This window comes from Heptranchias perlo, chromosome 10, assembly GCF_035084215.1.
Source record: "Heptranchias perlo isolate sHepPer1 chromosome 10, sHepPer1.hap1, whole genome shotgun sequence".
Classification (NCBI taxonomy): Eukaryota; Metazoa; Chordata; class Chondrichthyes; order Hexanchiformes; family Hexanchidae; genus Heptranchias; species Heptranchias perlo.
In genome coordinates, this window is record NC_090334.1 from 70,793,396 (window position 1) to 70,820,626 (window position 27,231).

Sequence of the window (27,231 nt, forward strand, 5' to 3'; positions counted from 1 at the left end):
AATTCAACAGACATGACTAGTGAATATCACTGAAAAATCAAAGCACCTCAAGACAAACATCCTGCCAATTTTTCCTCATCTCTATCCCTCAGGCACTGACTCTTTGCTGGTGTATATTTCAAAGGGTGCTGGTTGCCCTCTACTAAACCTCAACGAGGAGCCCATACTTTATGCATGCCGAGTCAACAACAAATTGCATTTATATAGCATCTTTAATATAGGAAAATGTGCCACAGTGCTTCACAGAGGCATAATGAGACAAAAATGGACAATAAACCAAAGCAGCAGCTGTTGAGAGGCGACTAAAGGCTTGGTTAAAGAAGAGGGTTTAAGGAGAATCTTAAAAGAAGAAGGAAGTGGAGATGCATGGAGGTTTAGGAAGAGAATTTCAGCGCATGGGGTATAGCCGGCTGAAGGCATGCCTGCCAGTGGTTGGGCAAAGGGAAGGAGTGATGCACAAGAGGCCAGAATCATAAAAACAGTTCTGGAAGGGTGATGGATGAACAGAACAGGATATGGGTAGCAGAACATGATAGAATTCTTCATTAAGATGGAAAGTGAAGTAGTCCAATCCGAAACTAGGGTCCTAAATCTAAACAAAGGAAACTACAAAGGTATAAGGAGTGAGTTGGCTATGATAGATTGGGAAGCTTCATTAAAAGGCATGACGGTGGATAGGCAATGGCTAACATTTAAGGAACGAATGCATGAATTGCAACAATCATACATTCCTTTCTGGCACAAAAACACAAAAGGAAAAGCGGCCCAACCATGGCTAACAAAAGAAATTAAGGATAGCATCAGATCCAAAGAGGAGTCATATAAAGTTGCCAGAAAAAGTAGCAAGCCTGAGGATTGGGAGCAATTTAGAATTCAGCAGAAAAGGACCAAGAAATTGATTAAGTGGGGAAAAATAGAGTATGAGAGTAAACTTGCAAGTAACATAAAAGTGGACTGTAAAAGCTTCTACAAGTATGTAAAAAGAAAAAGATTAGTGAAGACAAATGTAGGTCCCTTACAGTCAGTCCCTGACAGGGAGAATTTATAATGGGGAACAAGGAAATGGCAGAGCAATTAAACAAATACTTTGGTTCTGTCTTCACGGAAGAGGACACAAGTAACTTTCCAGAAATGCTAGGGAACCAAGGGACTAGTGAGAAGGAGGAATTAAAGGAAATTAGTATTAGTAAAAATAAGTGCTGGAGAAATTAGTGGGACTGAAAGCCAATAAATCCCCAGGGCCTGATAATCTGCATCCCAGAGTATTAAAAGAGGTAGCCATGGAATAGTGGATGCATTGGTTGTCATCTTCCAAAATTCTATAGATTATGGAACAGTTCCTGCAGATTGGAGGGTGGCAAATGTAACCCCATTATTTAAAAAAGGAGGGAGAGAAAACAGGGAATTACAGACTGGTTAGCCTAACATCAGTAATAGGGAAAATGTTAGTCAGTTATAAAGGATGTGATAACAGGGCACTTCGAAAATATCAACGGGATTAGACAAAGTCAACATGGATTTATGAAAGCGAAATCATGTTTGACAAACCTAGTGAAGTTTTTGAGGATGTATCTGGTAGAATAGATAAGGGAGAACCAGTGGATGTGGTTTATTTGGATTTTCAGAAGGCCTTTGATATAGTCCCACATAAGAGGTTAGTGTGTAAAATTAAAGCACATGGGATTGGGGGTAATATACTGGCATGGATTGAAAATTGGTTAACAGAGTAGGAATAAATGGGTCTTTTTTGGGGTGGCAGGCAGTGACTAGTGGGGTACAGCAGGGATCGGTGCTTGGCCCCCAGCTATTCACAATATATATCAATGATTTGGGTGAGGGAACCAAATGTAATATTTCCAAGATTGCTGACGACACAAAACTAGGTGGGATCGTGAGTTGTGAGGAGGATGCAAAGAGGCTTCAAGGCGATTTAGACAAGTTGAATGAGTGGGCAAATACATGGCAAATGCAGTATAACGTGGATAAATGTGAAGTTATCCACTTCGGAAGCAAAAACAGAAAGGCAGCATATTATTTAAATGGTGATGGATTGGGAAATGTTGATGTACAAAGGGACCTGGGTGTCCTTGTACATCAGCCGCTGAAAGCAAACATGTAGGTGCAGCAAGCAGTTAGGAAGGCAAATGGTATGTTGGCCTTCATTGCAAGAGGATTGAGTACAGCAACAAGGATGTCTTACTGCAGTTATACAGAGCCTTGGTGAGACCACACCTGGAGTATTGTGTGCAGTTTGGTCTACTTACCTAAGAAAGGATATACTTGCCATGGAGGGATTGCAGCGAAGGTTCACCAGACTGATTCCTGGGATGGCAGGACTGTCGTACGAGGAGAGATTGCGTCGACTCGGCCTGTATTCACTCGAGTTTAGAAGAATGAGGGGGAATCTCATTGAAACATATCAAATTCTGACAGGGCGAGACAGATTGGATGCTGGGAGGATGTTTCCCCTGGCTGGGGGGGTGGGGGGTCCAGAACGAGTGTCAGGATATGGGGTAGGACATTTAGGACTGAGATGAAGAGAAATTTCTTCACTCAGAGGGTGGTGAACCTGTGGAATTCCCTACCACAGGAGGCTGTGGAGGCCATGTCACTGAATATATTTAAGAAGGAGATAGATGGATTTCTAGACACAAAAGGCATCAAGGGGTATGGGGAGAGAGCAAGAATATGGTATTCAGATAGAGGATCAGCCATGATCATACTGAATGGTGGAGCAGGCTTGAAGGGCCGAATGGCCTACTCCTGCTCCTATTTTCTATGTTTCTAATTGTGGATGAGCTGAAGTTTACAGTCTGTGGAGGGTGTCAGGCCAGCCAGGAGATCACTAAAATAGTTGAGTTTGGAGGTGACAAAGGCATGGATGAGAGTTTCAGCAGCAGATGGACTGAGGTGGGGCGAAGGAATGCAATGTTACATAGGTGGAAGTAGGCGGTCTTTCTGATGAAGATATAGAATCGGCGGTTCAGCTTGGGGTTGAATGTGACACCGGGTTACCAACAGTCTGGTTCAACCTGGGGAGGGGGATGGAATCGGAGACTAGTGGTGATGGTCAAAGACAGATGGCTTCGGTCTTCCCAATGTTTAGACAATGTTCATCAGCAGGCCATTCAACCACGGTGAGCATCCCAGGTGAGCCAATGTGCAATGTGTGCACTCATACACAAACGCACACCCTCCAGCAGGAGCTGCTGGTTAGTAAACAGGAGCAGGAACCTTGCCTAACATTTCCATCCCTAAGCAGAAGGGCTAAGATAAATTGCACATTTCCACCCAACATCAGCTAACTAGGATCTTTCTGGTCTGTATGGCACAAGTTATTCACTCTCCTAAGTAGCTGAGCCATTAAGGTAGCTTTAGCCCAATGCTTTCATACTGGACAAAATTCCAACCTTTGTGCAGTTTTCCCAAGTAATTTGTAATACTTAAAATGGCCCATGATAAAATTATACTCACACGAATGAGTTTAGCAACATGTGTCTTCCCACTGCCGGGGAGTCCTCGCATAATAACTACAATCTGTAAGAAATCAAAGACAACAAAGAAAGCAATGCAGTAAGTTACTGCAAAAAAAACCCCATCAGATCCACATACTACATCTATATGTTAATCTGAAATAAGCAAATTTGTACCAAAGCTCAACTGGTTCTTCGTAAGGATAAAGTCATTACCATTGTACCCAAGTCTGACAAATTTTCTACCTAGCCTACTGCATACAAATGGATTCAACCACGAGATGCACTGTAAATAATCATGTTTTAAAACCAAAAGAATCAAAAACTAATACTATATACAGAACTAGAGATACAGTGAATATGAAGCACTAGTTAACAGTTAACGGTCTGTACAAGCAGTTATTGCTTAATGTAGGGAGCCTGCATTTAAGGCAAGCAAACGTGTGTAATGAACCAAATTCATCTCAATAGAAGTCTAATTAAAATTTATTGAACTGCAACTAAAATTAATATGTTTTGTGAAGATTCTACTAGCCTGGAACCTGAACACTTAGTCATTCAGTAGATCCCTGGATCCCAGGGTACTTTTTAGTGCTTAGAATCAGCAGTTATTAGGGCTCATGGAACATTGGAACGTAAAGCATAGGAAAAAAAGAGAATTGGCTCTTAAAGCTTGTCTTTTCAACACAGCGTATAATCTGCTACTTATTGGTTGGAGCATTTGACATGTACAGAAACTCTTCATGGTGCTTAAATTGACAAACCAAGTTACTGAAAAATCCTCAAAAAGGTAGAGTTTCTCTTTGCCCAATACAGAGTGCATGCTCTTTCCCCTTAGAGGCACACCCCACTTACCCAAGTTCAGAGAGCATTTAGGCACAGGTTGGCAAGTGTCATTGATGGGAAACCCAAGTCCCAGAGTTAAACCAGCTAATCCATGCAATTTACCAGAACTAAATACTGGTAAGCTTCCCACTGCCTCTCCACCCAGGATCATATGACCAAAGGTAATCTGGAGGAAAGTGGGAAGAATCCCAACTCTCAGTGACAGGTCTATCCCAGGTACTATTAATGAGCCAAGCTGGGTAATCAGCTCAATTGGTAGCAGAAGAACGGAGTACTCGGGGGAAGGGTTATAGGGCTGAAAGAGATCGAGAGGGGTGAGATCATGGAGAAAATTTTAAATCTGAGGCATTGGAAGAACTTGAGCCAATGTAGGTAAGTGAGGACAAGTGCAATAGACTAAGAAACCTTGTGCAGCATAGGATACAGACACCAGTGTTGGGAGGCCAGCCAGGGGAGTAATGAAGTAATTAACAACGGAGGTGATAAAAGCATGAATGAGGGTTTATGGCAGATGGGCTGAGATAGGGTGGAAGCAGACTGTTCCCGTGGTGAAAACAGGCGACCTTTGTGAGGGCTGAACAGAACACCAAGGCTGCAAATGGTTTGATTCAGCCTGAGAAAGTGGCCGGAGAGGGGGATGAAGTAGGTGGCGTTTGTGGCATGGGCTTATGATTGCTTCAATCTTCCCAATGTTTAGCCAGAGGAAATCACGGCTTATGCAAGACGATATCAGACAAGCATTCTGACAGCACAGAGGTCGAGAGAGGCAGTGGTGGAGAGGTAGAATTGGGTGTCATCAACATGTACGTGGAAGCTGACCCCATGTCTGTAGATGATATTGCTAAGGGGCAACATGTGGATGAGGAAGGGTGGGGAATGATGAATCCTTAGGGAACCCCTGAGGTGATATAGTTGGGTGGGAAGAGAAGCCATTGCATGATAGGCTCTGATGTGGAGATGCCGGTGATGGACTGGGGTTGACAATTGTAAACAATTTTACACCACCAAGTTATAGTCCAGCAATTTTATTTTAAATTCACAAGCTTTCGGAGGCTTCCTCCTTCGTCAGGTAAATTTACCTGACGAAGGAGGAAGCCTCCGAAAGCTTGTGAATTTAAAATAAAATTGCTGGACTATAACTTGGTGTTGTAAAATTGTTTACAATGATAGGCTCTGGCTGTGATTAGATATTCAAGAGTGGAACCAAGCATGGGCAATACCATAGAGCTAGACAACAGAGAGAAGTTGAGGGAGGATGGTGTCATCAGCTGTATCGAAAGCTGTCGATCGGATGAGAAGGAAGTGACATGGTTCAGTAATTGTTTGGGAAGCAGGAGAGAGAGAATGGGGATAATGGGTTTTATTTCTGATTGGTGGGATGTGACAAGTGGTATTCCTCAGGGGTCAGTACTGAGGCCTCAGCATTTCAGCATATATATCAATGACTTGGATGAAGGGAGAGTTGTATATGATAGTAAGTTAGAAGCACAATAAGTTGTGTGGATGGGAGCAGGAAGTTTCAAAGGGACATAGACAGACTAGTTGAGTGGGCAAAACTGTGGCAAATGGAGTTAAATGCGGAGAAATGTGAGGTCATCCACTTTAGATCTGAGAGAGACAAAGGAATATTTTCTTAACGGTGAGAGACTAGGAGGCTGTGGAGGAGAAATGGGATTTAGGTGTCCATGTACACAAATTAAAAGCTAGTGCACAGGTTCAAAAAGTAATCGAAAAGGCTAATGGTATGTTTGGCCTTTATCAAGAGGGTTGGGATTCAAAAGTGAGGAAGTGATGCTTCAGTTGTACAGATCCTTGGGCAGATCCCCTTTGGAGTACTGCGTTCAGTTTTGGGCACCAAACCTCAGGAAAGATATACTGGCCTTGGTAGGGGTACAGATTCACCAGAATGATATCAGGGCTTAAATAGTTAAATTATAAGGACAGGTTGCATCATTGTGGTTTGTACTCCCTTAAGTTTAGAAGATTGAGGGGTGATCTAATCGAGGTATTTAAAAAGATTAAGGGATTCGATAAAGTAGATGCGGAGAAACCATTTCCTCTGGTGGGGTATTCCAGAACAAGAGGGCATATTCTTAAAATTAGAGCTAGGCCATTTAGGAGTGAAATCAGGAAGCACTTTTTCACACAATGGGTAGTGGAAATCTGGAACTCACTCCTCCAAAAGGCTGTGGATGTTGGATCAGTTGAAATTTTCAAGATAGATCAACAGATTTTTGTTAGGTATGTGTATCAATTGATATGGAACAAAGGCCGATAACTGGAGCTGAGGTACAGGTCAGCCTAACTAAACAGTGGAACAGGCTCGAGAGGCTCAATCACCTACTCTTGTTCCTATGATGAGGAGGGATAAGTCACAGAAAATGTTGTTTGTGACTTTGGTAAGGGCCATTTCAGTGCTGTGGGAGTGGCAGAAACCTGAATGGAGGGATTCAAGTAAGGAATTGAACTTTACTCCAGAATACCTATCTAATCTTGCAGCCTACATACATCTGTTGACCTACTTTGTTGTTGTCAATTCCATGGAATAATCAAAATTCTGGATGTGTGCTATGTTTAGGCCCAAACTGAACCATGTAATTATACCAAGTATAAAGTGAGAAACTGTTATTTAGTCCATTGAGCCTGCTCCCTCCAAATAACTCTGCAGAACTGTCAGTCATCTTTTTCAACTTGATCTTATGATGGAGGTGAATACATGGAATGGCCTTCCAGGTAGAATACCGGAGGCAAAAAAAACTCTAGTCATTCAAGAGGCGATTAGATCCTGTGATTGGGGAAATGTGGGCTTCTGTGGAAGGATGAATTAGAAAGGCTAAATAGCCACCCTCATCTGTATGCATCTTTGTGAGTAATCATGGGTAAAATTTCCAAGGAAACTCAAATTGCTCCTGGACTCCTAAATTGAGTAAAACAAAAAAGAAAGTGCATTTATATAGAGCCTTTTGTGATCTTAAGACATCCAAAGTGCTTCACAGCTAATGAACTACTTTTTGAAGTATAGTCACTGCTGTAATGTAGGGAAAGACGACAGCCAATTTGCACACATCAAGGTCTTACAATCATCAATTAGATCAATGACTATATAATCTGTTTTTGTGATGTTGGTCGAGCAATAAATACTAGCCAGGACACCAGGAAACCTCCCCTGCTCTAATACTGCCACCTTACAGGGTGGGGGTGGGGGGGGGGGGGGAGCAGATTAGGCTTCAGCTTAATGTCTCTTCTGAAGGACTACAACTCCGACAGTCCATCCAGCACTGCTTCAGTATTAAATGTCAGCCTAGATTACGCGCTTAAGTCTCTGGAGCGAGGCTTGAATCCTGACCTTTTTCTCAGTGGCAAGAGTGAGCCAAGGCTAACACCTAGCTCCAGAATATCTCAAACATTACAACTCCAACTAAATGAACCCTACACAAGATACACACGATCACTTGAACTTTAAAATCTAACTCTAACAAATGGGAAAAGCCCAACATCGAGTGTAGAAGACAAGAGACAAGCAAACATAACTCACCCGGTCAGGTCGGCTTTGCCTGCCAGGCATTTTCAGAATATCATCAACATTTTTACTTTCTGGTTTCTTTTCAACACGTGGAGGAGGATGTGATGGGTGAGGGGCCGGGGCAGGTATCCTCTCATCAGAGTATCCACGTCTTTCACCTGAAATATTTGAAACGTGGAGAGATTTGACTCATACTGGTATCAGATTATTAATATTAAAAAATTACCAAGATGTGCGTGCAGTTAAGATAAACAATGCAATTTTTCAAAAAGCAAAATGATTCTTACTGCAACAGTAAGGACATGATATGAAGAAAACAACAAAGTTGAGCTACGGACAGTTAGGTACTCAAAATGAACAAAAATTACATGTACCAGTTTACAGAATGATAAGACCATATCTGGTTACTGTCTTTGCAAAAGGATATTGATATATTGGTGAGATTGGAGAGAAAACCAATAATGAGGATCCCAGAACTTGAAAGTTAAGTTGCAATGGCAGCTTAATGAAATGCTCTCGTGGAAGAAAAGTTAACAGTAAAGAATAATCCAGGTCTCTAAAATATAGAAAGCCATGGATAATGTGGATATATGCAGTTTTCTAATGTCAACTGAACATTGGACTATCAGAAAACTACAAAACTGGTAATCCTCAATCAAGACCAAAAATCAGAAATAATCCCCCAACAGATTCATACAAAAGCCGTATCTGATACGCACAGGGGCTGCCAGTAATGGACATATTATGCAACAATTAGATGTAGTTTGGATATAGCCATCTTCCCTACCACCTGTTGCTATTTAGAACAGACTAGCAGTCATTTCAATGTTGCACTGACCAAATTGGCAATGTCGTGAATATTCAATATAACTAGCGCATAAATAATTGTACGCACTATATAAAAGTAAGTACCTCCAAAACCACTAGGTGGGTGATCAAATGGTGGTCGATCAGATAAGCGGTCAAACTGTGATCTGTCAAAACCCCCTCGGCTGAAAGGGTCTTTAGTGTCCTGATAATTGTGATATCCACTTGATCGGCCAGGTGGGGCGTGAGGCATTCTGTAAGTGAAGCATCCAAAAAAAGGTTTGCCGTTTATATTTACTGGGGAAAGAATTTTGCTTACTTACAAAGGACAGAAGAGAACCCGGCTCCTCCATAGAATGGCAACCAAAAAGCATCTCCCCTCTGAATAGTTCTATCTCCGTACAGAAACGTGTAGCTGCTTCACCGTCAGGCTTCAAATCCCGAGATTGTTTTATCAGATGACAATGAGCATAACGCTTAAAATGCATCTATAATGTAGGTTTCATTATTTGCATTCGGTCACAGTGAACATATACTAACGATACATCTCACCACAGGAGCGTAGTGGCGAGATGTGTCATTACTATATGTATTACAGTTGTTAGAACAATATATGGGAAACTTGATGCTGTAATTTGGCTGCCTTTGTATACTCACTTGGTACAGAGTAGAAACGTTTTCTCGGTAAGTTAATTCTTCGTCTTGAGTAATGAAGATATTAAACCAGGCCTCGTGCTTACCGTTCCTCACGCCCAAATCGTTCACGTTCAAATCCTTCCCTCTCGTAATCTCCCATCGGCCTGTCCCTGTATAGATCACGCTCTCTATCATAGTCTCTGCGGTCCAAATATGGATCGCCCCTTCGTTCCAAAAATGGTTCTCTGTCTCCATAACGATCTCGAGGGCCTAGAGAATCTAAATGGGGGAGAAACACTTATATGTGAGGTCTGAAGGCTATATGATCAACTCATTTAGTCTCAGTGGATTTGGAGATGGTTATAATGTGCAGAAATTACAAATTAGGACGAATTTCTTTACATAGAGTGGTGAGAATGTGGAACTGGCTGCCACATGGAGTGGTTGAAGCAGATAGCATTGATACATCTAAGGGGCGGCTTGAATCATACACGAGCAAGAAGGAAATAGGGGGATACAGAGACAGGGCAGAAAGAGGTAATTAGAATGGGAGGAAGCTCGTGTGCTGTATAAACACCAGCATAGACCAGCTGGGCCAAATTAACTGTTTCTGTGCTGTGGATTCTATGCATTCTATGTAAATTCTTATTGGAACAATTCTCAAGAATGCTAGTAAGTTCAAATGATTAATATTCAATAATTTTCCTTAAATTCAATATATGATGCAGTCATGACAAATCGTATGGGTCGGCCACAGAACCACAAAACAAAACTGATAACTGGTGAAAGTCATCAGTGATAACGTGTATCTTAGGAGGTATAAGTGCTTGCTAGAATTAGTCTATAAAATCCTGCCAGGATGCTTACCTGCAACAGAGTTCAGTGAGCATATGCTGGCATTGGAATGCATTCAACAATCCATCAGACTAGTTACACACTCATCATTTCATTGTTAAATGGAGTAGGCTCAAGCTTGGCAGACTAGTATTAATTTCAAGCTTTATAATCTGAAATTTCGTCATCTTCACATTCCTTTCAAAAAACAGATGCTTATCTGCTTTAAGGAGGCAGTTTGCCTGAATCACTTAATTTTTTGCAATTTTTAATTTTCAATAATTTTTAATTTACAACATACACTATGCCATTTCCAAAATCAAATCAAACAGTTGCTGCAAAATGCACTGATCATACTTTTGAGAGAATCTCAAATGACCCTGAGCAAACGCATTATAATGCTTGTATGCTACTGAGCCAATTGACCCTTCGAGACTGAGAAGGGGACAATAAGCCAGCGTTCCCACTTTTGATCAGTATCCAAATCACCCTGGTTGGGAAGTGTATATATAAACATTGTGTGATGACGGAATCAAGCTGGGCTATGATGCCACCCACAGTCAAATAAACTTCCAATACTGACTGCCTAGCTTTGCACATGAAGAGCTACTTTGGCAATGGACCAGAGTTTTTTTAAATTTATTCGTTCATGGGATGTGGGCGTGGCTGGTGAGGCCAGCATTTATTGCCCATCCCTAATTGCCCTTGACAAGGTGGTGGTGAGCCGCCTTCTTGAACCGCTGCAGTCCGTGTGGTGACGGTTCTCCCACAGTGCTGTTAGGAAGGGAGTTCCAGGATTTTGACCCAGCGACAATGAAGGAACGGCGATATATTTCCAAGTCGGGATGGTGTGTGACTTGGAGGGGAACGTGCAGGTGGTGTTGTTCCCATGTGCCTGCTGCTCTTGTCCTTCTAGGAGGTAGAGGTCATGGGTTTGGGAGGTGCTGTCGAAGAAGCCTTGGCGAGTTGCTGCAGTGCATCCTGTGGATGGTACACACTGCAGCCACAATGCGCCGGTGATGAAGGGAGTGAATGTTTAGGGTGGTGGATGGGGTGCCAATCAAGCGGGCTGCTTTATCTTGGATTGGGTCGAGCTTCTTGAGTGTTGTTGGAGCTGCACGCATCCAAGCAAGTGGAGAGTATTCCATCACACTCCTGACTTGTGCCTTGTAGATGGTGGAAAGGCTTTGGGGAGTCAGGAAGTGAGTCACTCGCCACAGAATACCCAGCCTCTGACCTGCTCTTGTAGCCACAGTATTTATATGGCTGGTCCAGTTAAGTTTCTGGTCAATGGTGACCCCCAGGATGTTGATGTTGGGGGATTCGGCGATGGTAATGCCATTGAATGTCAAGGGGAGGTGGTTAGACTCTCTCTTGTTGGAGATGGTCATTGCCTGGCACTTGTCTGGCGCGAATGTTACTTGCCACTTATGAGCCCAAGCCTGGATGTTGTCCAGGTCTTGCTACATGTGGGCTCGGACTGCTTCATTATTTGAGGGGTTGCGAATGGAATTGAACACTGTGCAGTCATCAGCGAACATCCCCATTTCTGACCTTATGATGGAGGGAAGGTCATTGATGAAGCAGCTGAAGATGGTTGGGCCTAGGATGCTGCCCTGAGGAACTCCTGCAGCAATGTCCTGGGGCTGAGATGATTGGCCTCCAACAACCACTACCATCTTCCTTTGTGCTAGGTATGACTCCAGCCACTGGAGAGTTTTCTCCCTGATTCCCATTGACTTCAATTTTACTAGGGCTCCTTGGTGCCACACTCTGTCAAATGCTGCCTTGATGTCAAGGGCAGTCACTCTCACCTCACCTCTGGAATTCAGCTCTTTTGTCCATGTTTGGACCAAGGCTGTAATGAGGTCTGGAGCCGAGTGGTCCTGGCGGAACCCAAACTGAGCATCGGTGAGCAGGTTATTGGTGAGTAAGTGTCGCTTGATAGCACTGTCGACGACACCTTCCCTCACTTTGCTGATGATTGAGAGTAGACTGATGGGGCGGTAATTGGCCGGATTGGATTTGTCCTGCTTTTTGTGGACAGGACATACCTGGGCAATTTTCCACATTGTCGGGTAGATGCCAGTGTTGTAGCTGTACTGGAACAGCTTGGCTAGAGGCGCACAAGTCTTCAGCATTACAGCTGGGATGTTGTCAGGGCCCAGAGCCTTTGCTGTATCCAGTGCACTCAGCCGTTTCTTGATATCACGTGGAGTGAATCGAATTGGCCGAAGACTGGCTTCCGTGATGGTGGGGATATCGGGAGGAGGCCGAGATGGATCATCCACTCGGCACTTCTGGCTGAAGATGGTTGCAAACGCTTCAGCCTTGTCTTTTGCACTCACGTGCTGGACTCCGCCGTCATTGAGGATGGGGATGTTTGCAGAGCCTCCTCCTCCCGTTAGTTGTTTAATTGTCCACCACCATTCACGACAGGATGTGGCAGGACTGCAGAGCTTTGATCTGATCCGTTGGTTGTGGAATCGCTTAGCTCTGTCTATAGCATGTTGCTTCCGCTGTTTAGCATGCATGTAGTCCTGAGTTGTAGCTTCACCAGGTTGGCACCTCATTTTTAGGTACGCCTGGTGCTGCGCCTGGCATGCTCTTCTACACTCCTCACTGAACCAGGGTTGATCCCCTGGCTTGTTGGTAATGGTAGAGTGAGGAATATGCCGGGCCATGAGGTTACAGATTGTGCTGGAATACAATTCTGCTCCTGCTGATGGCCCACAGCGCCTCATGGATGCCCAGTTTTGAGCTGCCAGATCTGTTCTGAATCTATCCCATTTAGCACGGTGGTAGTGCCACACAACACGTTGGATGGTGTCCTCAGTGCGAAGATGGGACTTCATCTCCACGAGGACTGTGCGGTGGTCACTCCTACCAATACTGTCATGGACAGATGCATTTGCGACAGGTAGATTGGTGAGGACAAGGTCAAGTAAGTTTCTCCCTCGTGTTGGTTCGCTCACCACCTGCCGCAGGCCCAGTCTGGCAGCTATGTCCTTCAGGACTCGGCCAGCTCGGTCAGTAGTGGTGCTACCGAGCCACTCTTGGTGATGGACATTGATGTCCCCCACCCAGAGTACATTTTGTTCCCTTGCTCCCCCCTCAGTGCCTCCTCCAAGTGGTGCTCAACATGGAGGAGGACTGATTCATCAGCTGAGGGAGGACGGTAGATGGTAATCAGCAGGAGGTTTCCTTGCCCATGTTTGACCTGATGCCATGAGATTTCATGGGGTCCTGAGTCAATGTTGAGGACTCCCAGGGCCACTCCCTCCTGACTGTATATCACTGTACCGCCACCTCTGGTGGGTCTGTCCTGCCGGTGGGACAGGACATACCCAGGGATGGTGATGGAAGAGTCTGGGACGTTGGCTGAAAGGTATGATTCTGTGAGTATGGCTATGTCAGGCTGTTGCTTGACTAGTCTGTGGGACAGCTCTCCCAATTTTGGCACAAGTCCCCAGATGTTAGTAAGGAGGACCTTGCAGGGTCGACTGGGCTTGGTTTGCCGTTGTCGTGTCCGGTGCCGGGTGGTCTGTCCGGTTTTATTCTTATTATGACTTTTCGTAGCGAGATTTTACAACTGAGTGGCTTGCTCGGCCATTTCAGAGGGCAATTAAGAATCAACCACATTGCTGTGGGTCTGGAGTCACATATAGGTCAGATCGGGTAAGGACGGCAGGTTTCCTTCCCTAAAGGACATTAGTGAACCAGATGGATTTTTATGACAATCCGGTAGTTTCATGGTCATCATTACTGATACTAGTATTTTAATTCTGGTGCCTATGGAAACGTACCGCTTTGTGAGTCCTCATCTTCTGGACAGGAGGAAAGAAAGGGAATGCTAATTTCTTTGGGGCAGGGGGTGGGGGGGGTGGGGGGTGCAAGGGAAAATTATTTTGTGAAATTTTTCAATTGCTTTTTATTTCAGCTGGTGACTGCTGATGACATCACTGGGACAAATGGCAAGAATTAATAACTGCATGAAAGCGTTGGCCATTAGTTGCTTGCTGTTTATAGTGATTGGAAGTTATGTTCATGTTAACAAGTATCAACAAATGTTTTCACGATTCTGGCCATTTAAAGCAGAAGACACTTGTTTGGGCAACTTCTGCAGTGGCAAGTACTTTACCTGTGCGTCACCTTCATATGGTTATTAAAGTTTTTTTTTAAAAAATCTGTTTACAGGGCCCCCGAGAGGATTTTTTCTTTTAGTGGCAAACAGGTTGGAGGTGAACATGCTGCAGTGACATCAAGTGTGAAGTAAGTACTCGAAAGTTGTAAAACACACGCGTTCTGGCCTGTCATCATCAGTGAAGAAACAGGCCGCCACACTGCAAGGGGTTCTTTTAAGTTAGCACCACTTCCAGCTTGTTTGCTCTTGTCTACTACTAATCACTAAATAGTTGAGTATCAGGTAGCACAAAGCTGCTGCTTAATCTTAGTGTAATGTTTGAATAACGCTAAGACAATTAAATTCTAAAGAACCAAAGAGGGTATTAGGATATTGATGGATAAGATATATTATACAGAAAACTCCTAAGTGTAGAAAATCATTCCCATTAGAGAAAAATAAATTTGTTTTGAATTCCTTTCAACAAAAAGCAACCGTTTTCTAAAAGTTAATTTTGCTTTTGTAATAGACCTTTTGGAATGAAATTAAGTAGAAAAATGTATGTGCACCTCTAAATATACCCAAATGATGTTTGCTCAAAGGATACATATACAACCTACATAAACTGATTCACCCCGAATATTTTTTTTTAAAACGAGCTTTGAAAAATGTAGCTGCTAAAATAGAAAGGCAGCAATAATTAATCTTGTACTTCATTGGCTGCAAAAATGCTTAGGATGTCCCGAGGTTGTGAAAGGCGCTATATAAATGCAAATTTTTTTTGTACTACAAATACCTTTATCATACATCCGTTCTCGTATTGGCTCAGGACCGAGTGAAACTCGTTCTCCGTAAGGGATCTGTTCAATCCTTCCTGCTCCTACATCTGAAAATGAAAAAAAAACACCCTTTTTTTTTAAATTTAAAAGTAAATGCCTTGAAAATGAAATCTACACCACCACATTTTGTCAGAATATTTTGCAGCTTTTCATTTCATCAGATCTCCACACATCTCCGCAATCTCAACAGAGTAGCCAGTAAATGTGAACTCTTCTTAATAAAAGGCTTTGTTGGGAAACATACCAACTGCAAAAATTTAACGTTCAAAGGGAAATATTCAGCCTGAACTAATGGCTCACTCTAAATGGACTAAATTGTCTTGGGTCTTTGCAGTATATGTCTATATTAAAGCAGTCCTGGCAACAAGAGATGCATGTGCTTCTCTCCTGTCAATTGCATTCAGTGCAAATGCCCCAAAAAAAGTGGGTCTGCGAATATGCCATCAAGTTAAGTGGAGCTGGTCAACACATTTACACTCTAGGAATTTCTCTTTCTTTTTGCCTCGGTTGGATTGCTAAATCACTTAAATTAAAATCCCAGGAATCACATTGAAATTGTACAGTGCTGCGGTATGGAAACAGTACCTACAGGATCGCATTTAGTTCCGATTGTATTAGCTGTATGACTTGTATTTACGGAAAAGGACAACAATAAGACTGATCCCTTCTGATGGGGGAAAAGCTACAAGAAACAATTTGATAAGCTAAGGCCCTACAGCATTGGAGATTTCTCAGACAGGACTTCCCAGAATATATATGGTATGTAACACGAAAGAGAAAGTTGACCAGAAACAATAACTTCATATATACCAGGGCTGTAGGACAAGAGGGCAGGGGTTCCAGGGGTGAAGTGGAAATTTAAGGCAGACATCAGCAAGTATTTCTTTATGCAGAAGATGAACAATAACTTCAATAGGTCATTAGAACATTGCACACAGTGAAGAAAGAAGGAAATGCTGTGATGGGTTAGTATTGTAGAAGGATGAAATCAAAAAATGCTAAAGAGCCATCTTCATCCAAATTTGTCTTGTGAAACAACTCCCTGGCTCTTTTTATGCTACAGTGTCTGGCGCCTGTTCTGCTGTATATGGTGCATGATACCTTCATGTTTCTGACCTTCCCACCTGAGATATTGCTGAGATTTTTAAAAAATATGCCTCACTCACAAAAAGATAACAATATCACACATAAAGAAGCTACCTGATTTACACAGTATTCCAAATGTGTCGATATGGTTCGCTGCATTTTAATTCTGCATCATACATATCTTACATTCTTGTCTTCAACTTCACATGTCAAACATATTTAAAATGCTATTTATTTGCACTGCATAAATTACTGTTAACTAAATATTTTTATAGCTGAAAGCAGAAATTGAATTAATGGAATCCTCATTTCATAAATGAACTCAACAATCACGAATATTGCACCTCAACCACTGTAGGTAAACACAGAATAAGGAACATCAGGTCACAAGTTTGCTTTCCGCCTGCCAATTTTCCACCTTATTAACTTTCAGAGGGGATACAAATTGTAGTTTTAATGGATGCAGCAAGAAAACAGAACGTGAAAAGTAAATATAATGATAGGCCAGACCAAATAAATCATCTGGATCAACTCAAGACAACAGTAAAGAAGAGTTTTTACAATGCTTCTTCCTTAAGAACAAATCTATTCCTAACTGTTAGAACCTGTATTAATGTTTCAGAATGGTGTTTTCTATAATCTGTATTTTGTCTGCAATAGTTCTTTACATTGCTATTGTGAACATAGGAACAGGAGTAAGTCATTTAGCCCCTTGAGCCTGAATCGCCATTCAGTGAGATCATGGCTGATCTGTGACCTAACTCCATATACCCGCCTTAACCAAAGGTATTAAGGGATATGGGGCTAACAAAAATCTATCAATCTTGGATTTAAAATGAACAATTAAGCTAGCATCACCTGCCACTGGCAGAAAGAGTTCCAAGCTTTTACCACCCTTTGCGTGTAGACGTGTTTCTTAACTTCACTCCTCAAAGTCCTGGTTCTAATTTTTAGGCGATGTCCCGATACCCTGTAGTCCCCAACCAGTGGAAATAGTTTATCTTTATCTACCCTATCAGTTCACTTAATGTCTTGAAAACTTCAATCAAATCACCCCATAATCTTCTAAATTCCAGGGAATACAAGCCTAGTTCGTGTAACCTCTCCTTGTAATTTAACCCTTGGAGTCCAGGTATCATTCTAGTAAATCTACGCTGCACTTCCTCCAAAGCCAATATATCCTTCCTAAGGTGCAGTGCCCAGAACTGAACACAGTACTCCAGGTGTGGTCTAATCAAGGCCTTGTATAGCTGTAGATTCACTTCTACCCCTTTGTATTCTAGTCCTCTAGATATAAAGGCCTGCATTCTATTAGCCTTCTTGCTTATTTTCTGTACCTACCCATGACATTTTAATGATCTATGTACATGGACCCATAAGTCTCTTTGGACCTCCACTGTTTTGAGCTTTTCACCATTTAGAAAGTATTCTGATCTATCAGTTTTAGGTTCAAACTGGATGACCTCACACTTGCCTACAGTGAAATCTAGTTGCCACAGTTTTGCCCAATCACTTAATCTATCAATATCTCTCTGTAATTTTATGTTTCCATCTACACTGCTTACAATGCTGCCTATTTTTGTGTCATCAGCAAACTTGGATATGTGGCTCTCTATCCCGTCATCTAAGTCGTTAATAAATATAGTGAATAGTTGAAGCCCCAACACAAATCCCTGTGGGACACCACTAGTCACATCCTGCCAACTTGAGTACCTGCCCTTTATCCCTACTCTCTGTCTCATGCCGCTCAGCCAATTTCCTAAACCTGACAATAATTTGCCCTCAATTCCATGAGTTTCAACTTTAGCTAACAGTCTCTTATGAGGGACTTGATCAAAAGCTTTCTGGAAGTCCATATGAACAACATCCATAGACATTCCCCTGTCCACTACACTTGGCGGCATCTATATTGAGTTTCAGTTACAAAGTGCAGCATCAAGATTCCTTAACCAGGAGTCTGCGTTTAAATACTCTCCGAAACTAATCCCCAGGACATCCCCTTTTGTATTTCAGTCCTGTCCAAAATTAATTGCATGGATTTGTTGCTAGGATGCATAAAAGATGTGTTGGCTGCTCAGTAATTAGGCCAGATTTATAGAATTTAACAGAATAAGCTTATTCAGCAGAATTACAGTTAGTCGCCTCACTACTGAATGTGGGTAGGGCAAGTATGGTTAGCATCACTTGGTTGGTGATTGCACCACTGGGAGGAGCACACTGTGCAAAACTGCCCTGAATTAAATTGGCAAACACTGTCTGGGAACCTTTAATGCCCAAGAGTGTGTGCTGAATGAAAGTGGCTCATTTTTTCCTGAGATGACAAGTCACCAAGCTGGGGATTGAACCAGAATGAGAGGATTAGACAATAATGCCATTGGCAAGTGCTTAGTATCATATAGTCACATGTACTATAGAAAACTGCTCATTGTCCAATTTTTTGTCTATTTCCTTTCCTGGTGCCAGCACATGTCTGAAGGCTCTAATTCTCAGCACATGGACTGCTTGCTTTTGAATTTTCCAGATCTCCCCCAACATTTTAAAAATAAAAACCCTCCTTAATACAAACTGATAACAAAGGTTTTCAAAATTATTCAAAATAAGCCATCCATGCGAGACAAGAAGATACCCAAAAACAACAAAGGTAAACTCAAGATCTATTAATTTGACATTTACAGTTCCAATGTAGTGTACTCAAAGTGGTAGCATATGAGCTAACTCATGCAACTGTGACATGGCAAGGTTCCAATCTCAGTTACACTGTTGGAAGATGCAAAATAGAGACCAGATGGTTCGAAAATCAGAAGCTCAGTCCAAACAGCAGTCAATCTTCCAGCAAACATCTGTAAAAGCACCTATGTGCCACCTTGCCCAGAATGGGAGCATGCCATAATCTCGAGAAGGGGAGAAAAACTGAGCATAGCTCTCATTCCTGAGCAAACCAAGAGTAAAAACCTGATGTAGCATACAGACCAATCCGGTACCTTGTGCATCCAAGCTCTCAACAAGAAGTATTTGGTGATTTCATACTTACCGCGCCCATGTCCATAGTCAACAGTTTTCTGAATAGGTGGTGGTTTGTTCAGTGCAGGGGTAGAGACCGGTGAAGGCTCACTGTAACCATAATTGGATTCAGGATTTTTGGGTTCAGTCCCGGAATCCCATAAACCATGGAATGTATCTGTGTCCCAACGCTCTGACTGAACGGGAGCTTCCGTTGGGACAGGGCCGAGTATAGAGTTTTCATTGTTTGCCATATCCTACGGTGACGATTAGGAAAAAGTGATGAAGGTAATTAAATGTTTGGGTAGAGTACAATCATCACAATTTTCAAAACATCAAAAGCCACATAAAATAGGAAACACTTTGTTTATAGTACCTTGACTAAGAGAAACTATATAAACTTTCTCACAATAATACAAAGGTGGAAAAAATTGGAGGGCTCATCATTCAAGACTGATACTGAATTAGCAACCCAGGGGTCATGAGCTCAAATCCCATTGAAATAATGAATTGTAAATTTTGGTCATTTGTGGTCTGGCACCAGAAAAAGTTACCACAAAAGCTGCCAGATAATCATAAAAACCCAACATTCAGGGAAGGGAACCTGCCATCCCTACCAAGTCTGCTCATGCATGACTCCAATCCCACACTATGTGGTGGACTCTTCATCCTTCAGTAGCTGAATGAATTTTGGAGCAGCATGGAAGGAGGTCACCAAGTCTTTCTTCGCCACCAAAGGAGGTAAAAAGGAGAGAAGTAGAGAATACACAACGACAAGTTGTGGGATATTATTTACATTTCACAGGTGGTCTAATCTGACTGCCCGTGAGCAGTATTTTGTGTCGGTATTGATGACAACAAAATGATATGCAATCCAATTTCATGATGTGTTGCAGGAGAACTTCTTTGTGCAATTATTGCAGCCAACTCAAATCTGGTGTTATTCAGTTGTTGACCTGGAATGCTGGCTGACTATTTTCTTACCTTGTAAAAGTCTTGACCAGCTTTAGTGTTCTGATAATCTTGAATTACAGGAGGAATTCCCACTGAATCAGTTTCACTAGGCAGAAGAGGTACTCTCTCAATCACCTGCAGCTCACTAAAATACCACAAAAAGAAAAGTTGAATCACTGAGCATAATTCTGGTGAAGCAGACAATGTTATTAGCAACAGAATCAGAAAGCCACATATGTTCACAATCCAGTATGGCAGCCTCAATACTTGACCCTAGTGACCTGGGATGCTAATGCAACATTTCCAGGATGAAAATACCTGTCCTGCTTCATGCACATTAAGAACAATAGCACAGGTTTGACACATTTTTCTTGGACTTTTGAACGCATTCAGGATGAACAGTGGAAAATTATCCCAAAGCACGCGCTGGTGGCGGGGGGGAGGGGAAGAGGAGAAGAGAGAAAGATAATGTGAGAATTCCAATTCTCTTCCCAGAATCTCACAATATGTATAAAAGAAAGTTCTTATGAAACACCTTTTGCTAAATGTTATTGCTTTGTGATTTTTTGAAGCTGCAGCCCTGATTAAAAATGAGTAACTCTCTCGCTAACTTGCATAACTGATCCTAAAGTACCTTGCTTTTAATGTCCATGATACAAATCTATTTACTGTTGAAGAAACACTCTTGGAAAAGTTTCCTTCAGTTAATTGTTCAACAAGATCAGAGGCAATTAAAGTGGCATGCAGGAGAGCAAATATTTTCTCTAGTTATTTTTTCCGTTAGTATTTAAAGATACATCAAATCACTAGTATACCACACCAATGCCACAGATCGGAAAATGGAGGTTAACTTCAGTTCACCTTCCATTCAGGTTCCCAATCTTTACCAGGTAGCTACGAAGACACACCAAAAACGATAACTTGTCCAAAAATACAGATGTTTGTACTCTGCCACACACTAAGTGTTGCCTGCTCTTCACCCTCATCCTTGTGGACCTACACTGGCTGGTTGTCCAACATATTAAATCTGAAGTCTCCATCCATGGCCCCCTTGTTCTACGCTACCATTGCAGCTTCCTCCAGCCATACTTCTCTTCTTTAGACTTTGGATTCTGGCCTCCTGTGTGCTGCCTAACCCTACACCCCACCATTGGTGGCTGAGCCTTCAGCTGCCTAGGCCCCATTCTCTTCAGCTCCCTTTCTAAATCCCTCTCCCTTTCCACTTCTCCCTCTTCCTTTAAAAACTTTCTCAAAACATCTTTTCACCCAAACCTTTGGTCACCCCCCCTTCTAAATGCTAAGCATTCTGTTTCTCTTACTATTTCTCTGCAAAGTTCCTTAAGACAGTCTGTATAAAAGGTTCAATGTAAATACAAGCTGTTATATCACATGTATGTCCACCTACATGTCTGCAGGACACAATCATGACACAGGGAACAATTTTTCTAAGAACCTATACTGGTGAATGGAAGTATCACGGTTTTAGGAAATGTTTGCACAGTACCATAATTTTCCTTGTACCAGCTAGTTTTAGAACCAACCCAAACCTTCAAAGGCAAGCAAATTTTGAGGGGAGAACTAAATTAATGGATAAGGTATATGTTGATAGAATTTCCTTGAATTTCCAGACATCATTTGATATTGTTCCACGTGTAAGGCTTTTGAAGATTCATGAAATTACGGTGAAACAGCTCAAAATTGGTTTGGCAGTAGAAAGGATCAGAGTGTGATCACTGAGTTTCACACCAATGTGAAGTCCTTATCAATAACAAATACTAGCATGTATCTTGAGGACATGTGTTTATAAATCAAGTCATTCTCTCCCCCAACCATTTATATTACTTCATATCACACATCAAAACATGTTACTCTAACCTTGTAGAGATTATTGGTGGCAAAAGGATGTCAATGCATTGGGAGAGATATTGGTACAGTGATGAGGATGACTGGGAATGAAAATTTTTTTTTAAGCTTTTGGTGTCAGGGACATATTATACTGAACATTACTGCAGAATATTAAACTCGACACTAAGGTATGGAGCACAACCATGGTTTGTTAGATTATACATGGTCTGTGATGGGAAACAAGCTCAATAAGCTGAATGGCCTTTTCTCAATAGTTTCTATTATCTGACCATGTTTTCCCACATTACATAACTATATTTTCTCATCCCTTGTAACATATCCACAATACAAACAAAAGTCACTTACCGTAATAATTTCAGTTCCTGTGCTGCCTTTAAGATGATTTCATGTTCTCGTTCAGACAATGCTACGATATTTTGTCCACCAGGTGGTTGGTCTGCCATCGGTTTTTCAGAGAAAGGCAGTGGTGGCTCTTCGGGTAGAATGGGCGCATGAACAGGACCAGTCTGTGGTGGCATCTCACGCAAATTGTCAAAGGGTAACCGTCTGTCATCTGTATCGGGATACCTTCTTTCATCTATCCGTTCTCTCTGCCAGCCAGGTCTGTCCGGAGGATAATCTCGCTCATCTCTCCTCCAGTCTGGCCTTTCCGGATAGTCCCGCCCCCACAGCTCCCTTTCTCTTTCATGATGGTAGCCCCGTTCTGGTTCATCCCTCCATGGCTCTTCTCTCCATCTATCTGGTCGTGGACGTAATGGAGAAAAGTCTCTTCCACGACCATGAAGCTCCCATTCTTCTCGTTGTCTGTGGAAGTATTCTCTATCACGTTCCTGGTCTCTGCTAAAACCATGTTCATGTGACCTTCCACTCCTGTCAAATTCTCGGTCAAAAACCTCAATCGGAAGTGGAGCTCGGATCTCCCTTCTGTCTAAAATTTCATGAGGCAGAGGTGGCCGACGAATAAGCGACCGATCCTCTCTCCTAAATGGATCTCTCTCATCCCAAAAGTCTGGGCCAGTGTCCGTCCAATTTCCCCTTTCCCAGGACAGAGCTCTCTCTCTTTCATAAGCTGGACCTCCTCTAGGTCCAGAGAAATGATCATCTACAGGTCTCCCTTCCTCCTGATGCCAATGTCCTTGCATTTCCATTCTGTGATGTAGCAATGGTCTTATCTCTGGACCATCTATATTACTGTCAACGTCACTCTTGCGCATAGAGGGGTAGTCCTTGCCAACAAGTTGCCTGTGGTCTGGGCCTTTCTCTCGGTCATTATTTGGACGCAATGGTTTAGGTTCCAACCTTTTGCCTGCTTCTACAGTTTTTGGCTCAGGTTTCTCAGATATAGCCTTTGTGGTAGCTGATGAATTGGAAGGCTGCATTTTAGATAAACTTTGAACAACTGTCTGGTCCTTTTGGTTTTGAACGACAGTTACCGAAGGAGTTGCTGTCTCAGAACTGTCCATTTTCCTCTGAATTTCATGTGATTTAGATAAATCAACACTTTTTTCCAACAAATCTTTATTGGCAGATGAATCCAAACTTTTATGACATGTAGCAGCCATGGTTATGTGGGCTGTTTTCTCTTCATCTTTTTGTTCCGCTGAAGCCTGTGGTACTGAATCTGTGTTTTGTTTTACATCTTTATCTACAGATGCAGTCTCTGGCTTCTTTTCTCCAGCAGGTTTTATCTGCTCCTCAACTTGTTCTAAAGATGGCTGAGAAGATTGGGGACCTTTCAAACCTTGTCCAGTTGTAACTTGAGGACCTTTGGGTCTTGGACTAGGTACACTGGGAATAGGCCCACTGAATCTTGGTCCCTTTGGTCCATCACACCGTGAACCAGGCCCCTGAAATCTTCCACCAGGACCTTCGAATCGCTGCCCAGGGCCCTGCCTCTCGAATCGCTGCCCCAGAGCCTGACCTTCAAATCGCTGCCCTGGGCCCTGGCCCTCAAAGCGCTGGCCATAAACTTGACCCTCAAAACGGTGGGTGGGACCCGGACCCTCAAAGGACTGGCCTGGACCCTGGCCCTCAAAACACTGCCCTGACCCACGGCCGTCAAAACGATGCCCTGGGCCGCGGCCATCGAAGCGTTGCCCATGACCATCAAAATGTTGGCCCAGGCCTTGGCTCTCAAAGCGATTGCCCGTATCCTGGCCCTCAGAGCGATTACCCAGATCCTGGCCCTCAAAGCGATTTCCCCCTGGGCCGTCAAAGCGACCACCCCCTGGGCCGTCAAAGTGGCCACCCCCTGGGCCGTCAAAGCGATTTCCCCCAGGGCCGTCAAAGCGATTTCCCCCCGGGCCGTCAAAGCGATTTCCCCCCGGGCCGTCAAAGCGATTTCCCCCCGGGCCGTCAAAGTGGCCACCCCCCGGGCCGTCAAAGCGATTTCCCCCCGGGCCATCAAAGCGACCACCCCCCGGGCCATCACAGCGACCACCCCCCGGGCCATCAAAGCGACCACCCCCCGGGCCATCAAAGCGACCACCCCCCGGGCCATCAAAGCGACCACCCCCCGGGCCATCAAAGCGACCACCCCCGTGGCCATCAAAGCGACCACCTCCGGGGCCATCAAAGCGACCACCGCCCGGGCCATCAAAGCGACCACCGCCCGGGCCATCAAAGCGACCACCCCCGGGGCCATCAAAGCGACCACCCCCGGGGCCATCAAAGCGACCACCCCCGGGGCCATCAAAGCGACCACCCCCGGGGCCATCAAAGCGACCACCCCCGGGGCCATCAAAGCGACCACCCCCCGGACCCTGATTCTCAAAGCGATTACCTGGACCTTGGCCCTCAAAGCGATTACCGGGACCCGGGCCCTCAAAGCGATTACCGGGACCCGGGCCCTCAAAGCGATTACCTGGACCTTGGCCCTCAAAGCGATTACCGGGACCCGGGCCCTCAAAGCGATTACCGGGACCCGGGCCCTCAAAGCGATTACCGGGACCCGGGCCCTCAAAGCGATTACCGGGACCCGGACCCTCAAAGCGATTACCGGGACCCGGGCCCTCAAAGCGATTACCGGAAACCTGATTCTCAAAGCGATCACTGGGACCCTGCTTCTCAAAGCGATTACTGGGACCCTGCTTCTCAGAGCGATTACCGGGACCCTGGTCCTCAATGCGATTACCAGGACTTTGGTCCTCAATGCGATTCCCTGGACCCTGCGTCTCAAAGCGATTACCAGGACCCTGGACCTCAAAGCGATTACCCGGACCCTGCTTCTCAAAGCGATTACCCGGACCCTGCTTCTCAAAGCGATTACCCGGACCCTGCTCCTCAAAGCGATTACCCGGACCCTGTTCCTCAAGGTGAATATCTGGACCCTGCAACTCAAAATGCTTACCGAGGCTCTGCTTCTCAAAGCGATTACCGGCACCCTGTTCCTCAAGGCGAATACTCGTACCCTGTCCCTCAAAGCGATTACCTGGTCCCTGCTTCTCAAAGCAATTACCAGGACCCTGCCCCTCATAGCGATTACCTGGTCCCTGCTTCTCAAAGCGATTACCAGGACCCTGCCCCTCATAGCGATTACCTGGACCCTGCTTCTCAAAGCGATTACCGGGGCCCTGCTCCTCAAAGCGATTACTGGGACCCTGCCCCTCAAAGCGATTACCGGGACCCTGCTCCTCAAAGCGATTACCGGGACCCTGCTCCTCAAAGCGACTACCGGGACCCTGCCCCTCAAAGCGATTACCGGGACCCTGCCCCTCAAAGCGATTACCCGGTCCCTGCTTCTCAAAGCGATTACCGGGACCCTGCTTCGCAAACCGATTACCGGGACCCTGCTCCTCAAAGCGATTACTCGGACCCTGCTTGTCAAAGCGATTAACCTGACCCTGCTTCTCAAAGCGATTAACCTGACCCTGCTTCTCAAAGCGATTTCCCGGACCTTGCTTCTCAAAGCGATTACCCGGAGCCTGACTCAAAGCTTCACCCTCACGGTGATGACCTGGAGCTTTATCCTCAACTTGTTGACCCATAGCCAAATCCTCAATATGCTGACCTACAACTACATCCTCAACACGCTGACCTGCAGCCTCATTCTCAGCATGTTGGCTTGCAGCCTCACCCTCAACACGCTGACCAGCAGCTTCACCCTCAACACGCTGGCTTGCAGCTTCACCCTCAACACGCTGGCCCGCAGCCTGTCCTTCAAATCTTGTTTGGGGTCCTTCAAATCGATGACCTTGAAATCTAGGACCCCTTGAATCAAAACGTGAACGAGACCCGTCCCTTGCTCCTGGTGCATCAAATCTGTGCATTCCTCTTCCACGGGGTCCATCAAACCTGTGAAACAAAAATAAATACTTTTTTTTAAAAAAAGAACTAAAATTCACTTTTGCATTACATAATTGCCTGGCAAATTCCATGAAATTTGTTTCTCTCTTGGTAAAAAAATGATCAGTTCATGCAGCATTCTTCAGTTCATTTCTTTGAGGAACAAAAGCTTCATTTTGTTTCATACTAGTTTATTCAGTACGTAAATCTTACTGCTTTGCTTGTAGGGTGAGAATTCATACACAGCAACAGCATTAATGTGCACGCACACAAACACAACTCTAGACATGACAATCTAAGAATTAACTGTTTTTACAAGGACCACTGATATCTTCTCATCTTCCCCAAGACAAAACCCAAAATATAAAGCAGCAGTTCTAAAATAATCACTTCAATGCTGCAATTTACTGAACCAAAAAAACCTTAATGCTGTAAATGGAATCAAAAACTAATAGTTTTATAACACCTTTTATGCAGGTATTCTCCCAACATATATTAGAAAATAAATTGCAAGTGTACCATTTAATGGCAGCGTTGGCAATTTATTACAAATGGAACACGAACTAGGTTTTTAAAATTTTGCTTGGGGTAGCCAACCAGGCCCTCCCAAAGCTAGATGTAGCTGCTCTGAGGTCTAAGTGTATGTCTTTGAATGCTTTGTTTAGCACTCAATCCTAATATGAAAGACAGAAAACAATGAAAGATTCAGTCACAATAATACAGGCAAGCCTATCTTTCATTCTAATTCATTCTGAATGTGACAAATTAATTGTGGCAGAAACTGATTGCACCATCATAATGAAGTGGCGGGAACACATAGCTCCTAAACCCAACGGAACACAGCAATGGAGAAAACGGAGCTGCTACAGAGGCCAGTGACATGCTGGCACATACCTTCAGCATGTCACTGGCCTCTGTAGCAGAAACAAAGCCAATCAAAGTTGCCTGGTGTTGAGGCAA

At 43.7% G+C, this 27,231-nt stretch overlaps 1 protein-coding gene across 2 annotated transcripts in view; it reads right to left on the minus strand.

Annotated features, from left to right (window-relative positions):
- The window catches only part of ylpm1 (YLP motif containing 1), a 103,974-nt gene that overhangs the window by 30,467 nt on the left and 46,276 nt on the right, over positions 1-27,231 (minus strand). For both annotated transcript variants that reach the window (XM_067991995.1, XM_067991994.1), the window contains 8 exons: positions 22,333-26,280; positions 20,152-20,266; positions 19,199-19,424; positions 15,039-15,128; positions 9,390-9,564; positions 8,755-8,903; positions 7,855-8,000; positions 3,475-3,537 (listed from right to left, as the gene is read on the minus strand). In XM_067991995.1, the coding sequence (XP_067848096.1) occupies positions 3,475-3,537; positions 7,855-8,000; positions 8,755-8,903; positions 9,390-9,564; positions 15,039-15,128; positions 19,199-19,424; positions 20,152-20,266; positions 22,333-26,280 (4,912 nt within the window). The remainder of the gene's footprint in view (positions 1-3,474; positions 3,538-7,854; positions 8,001-8,754; positions 8,904-9,389; positions 9,565-15,038; positions 15,129-19,198; positions 19,425-20,151; positions 20,267-22,332; positions 26,281-27,231) is intronic.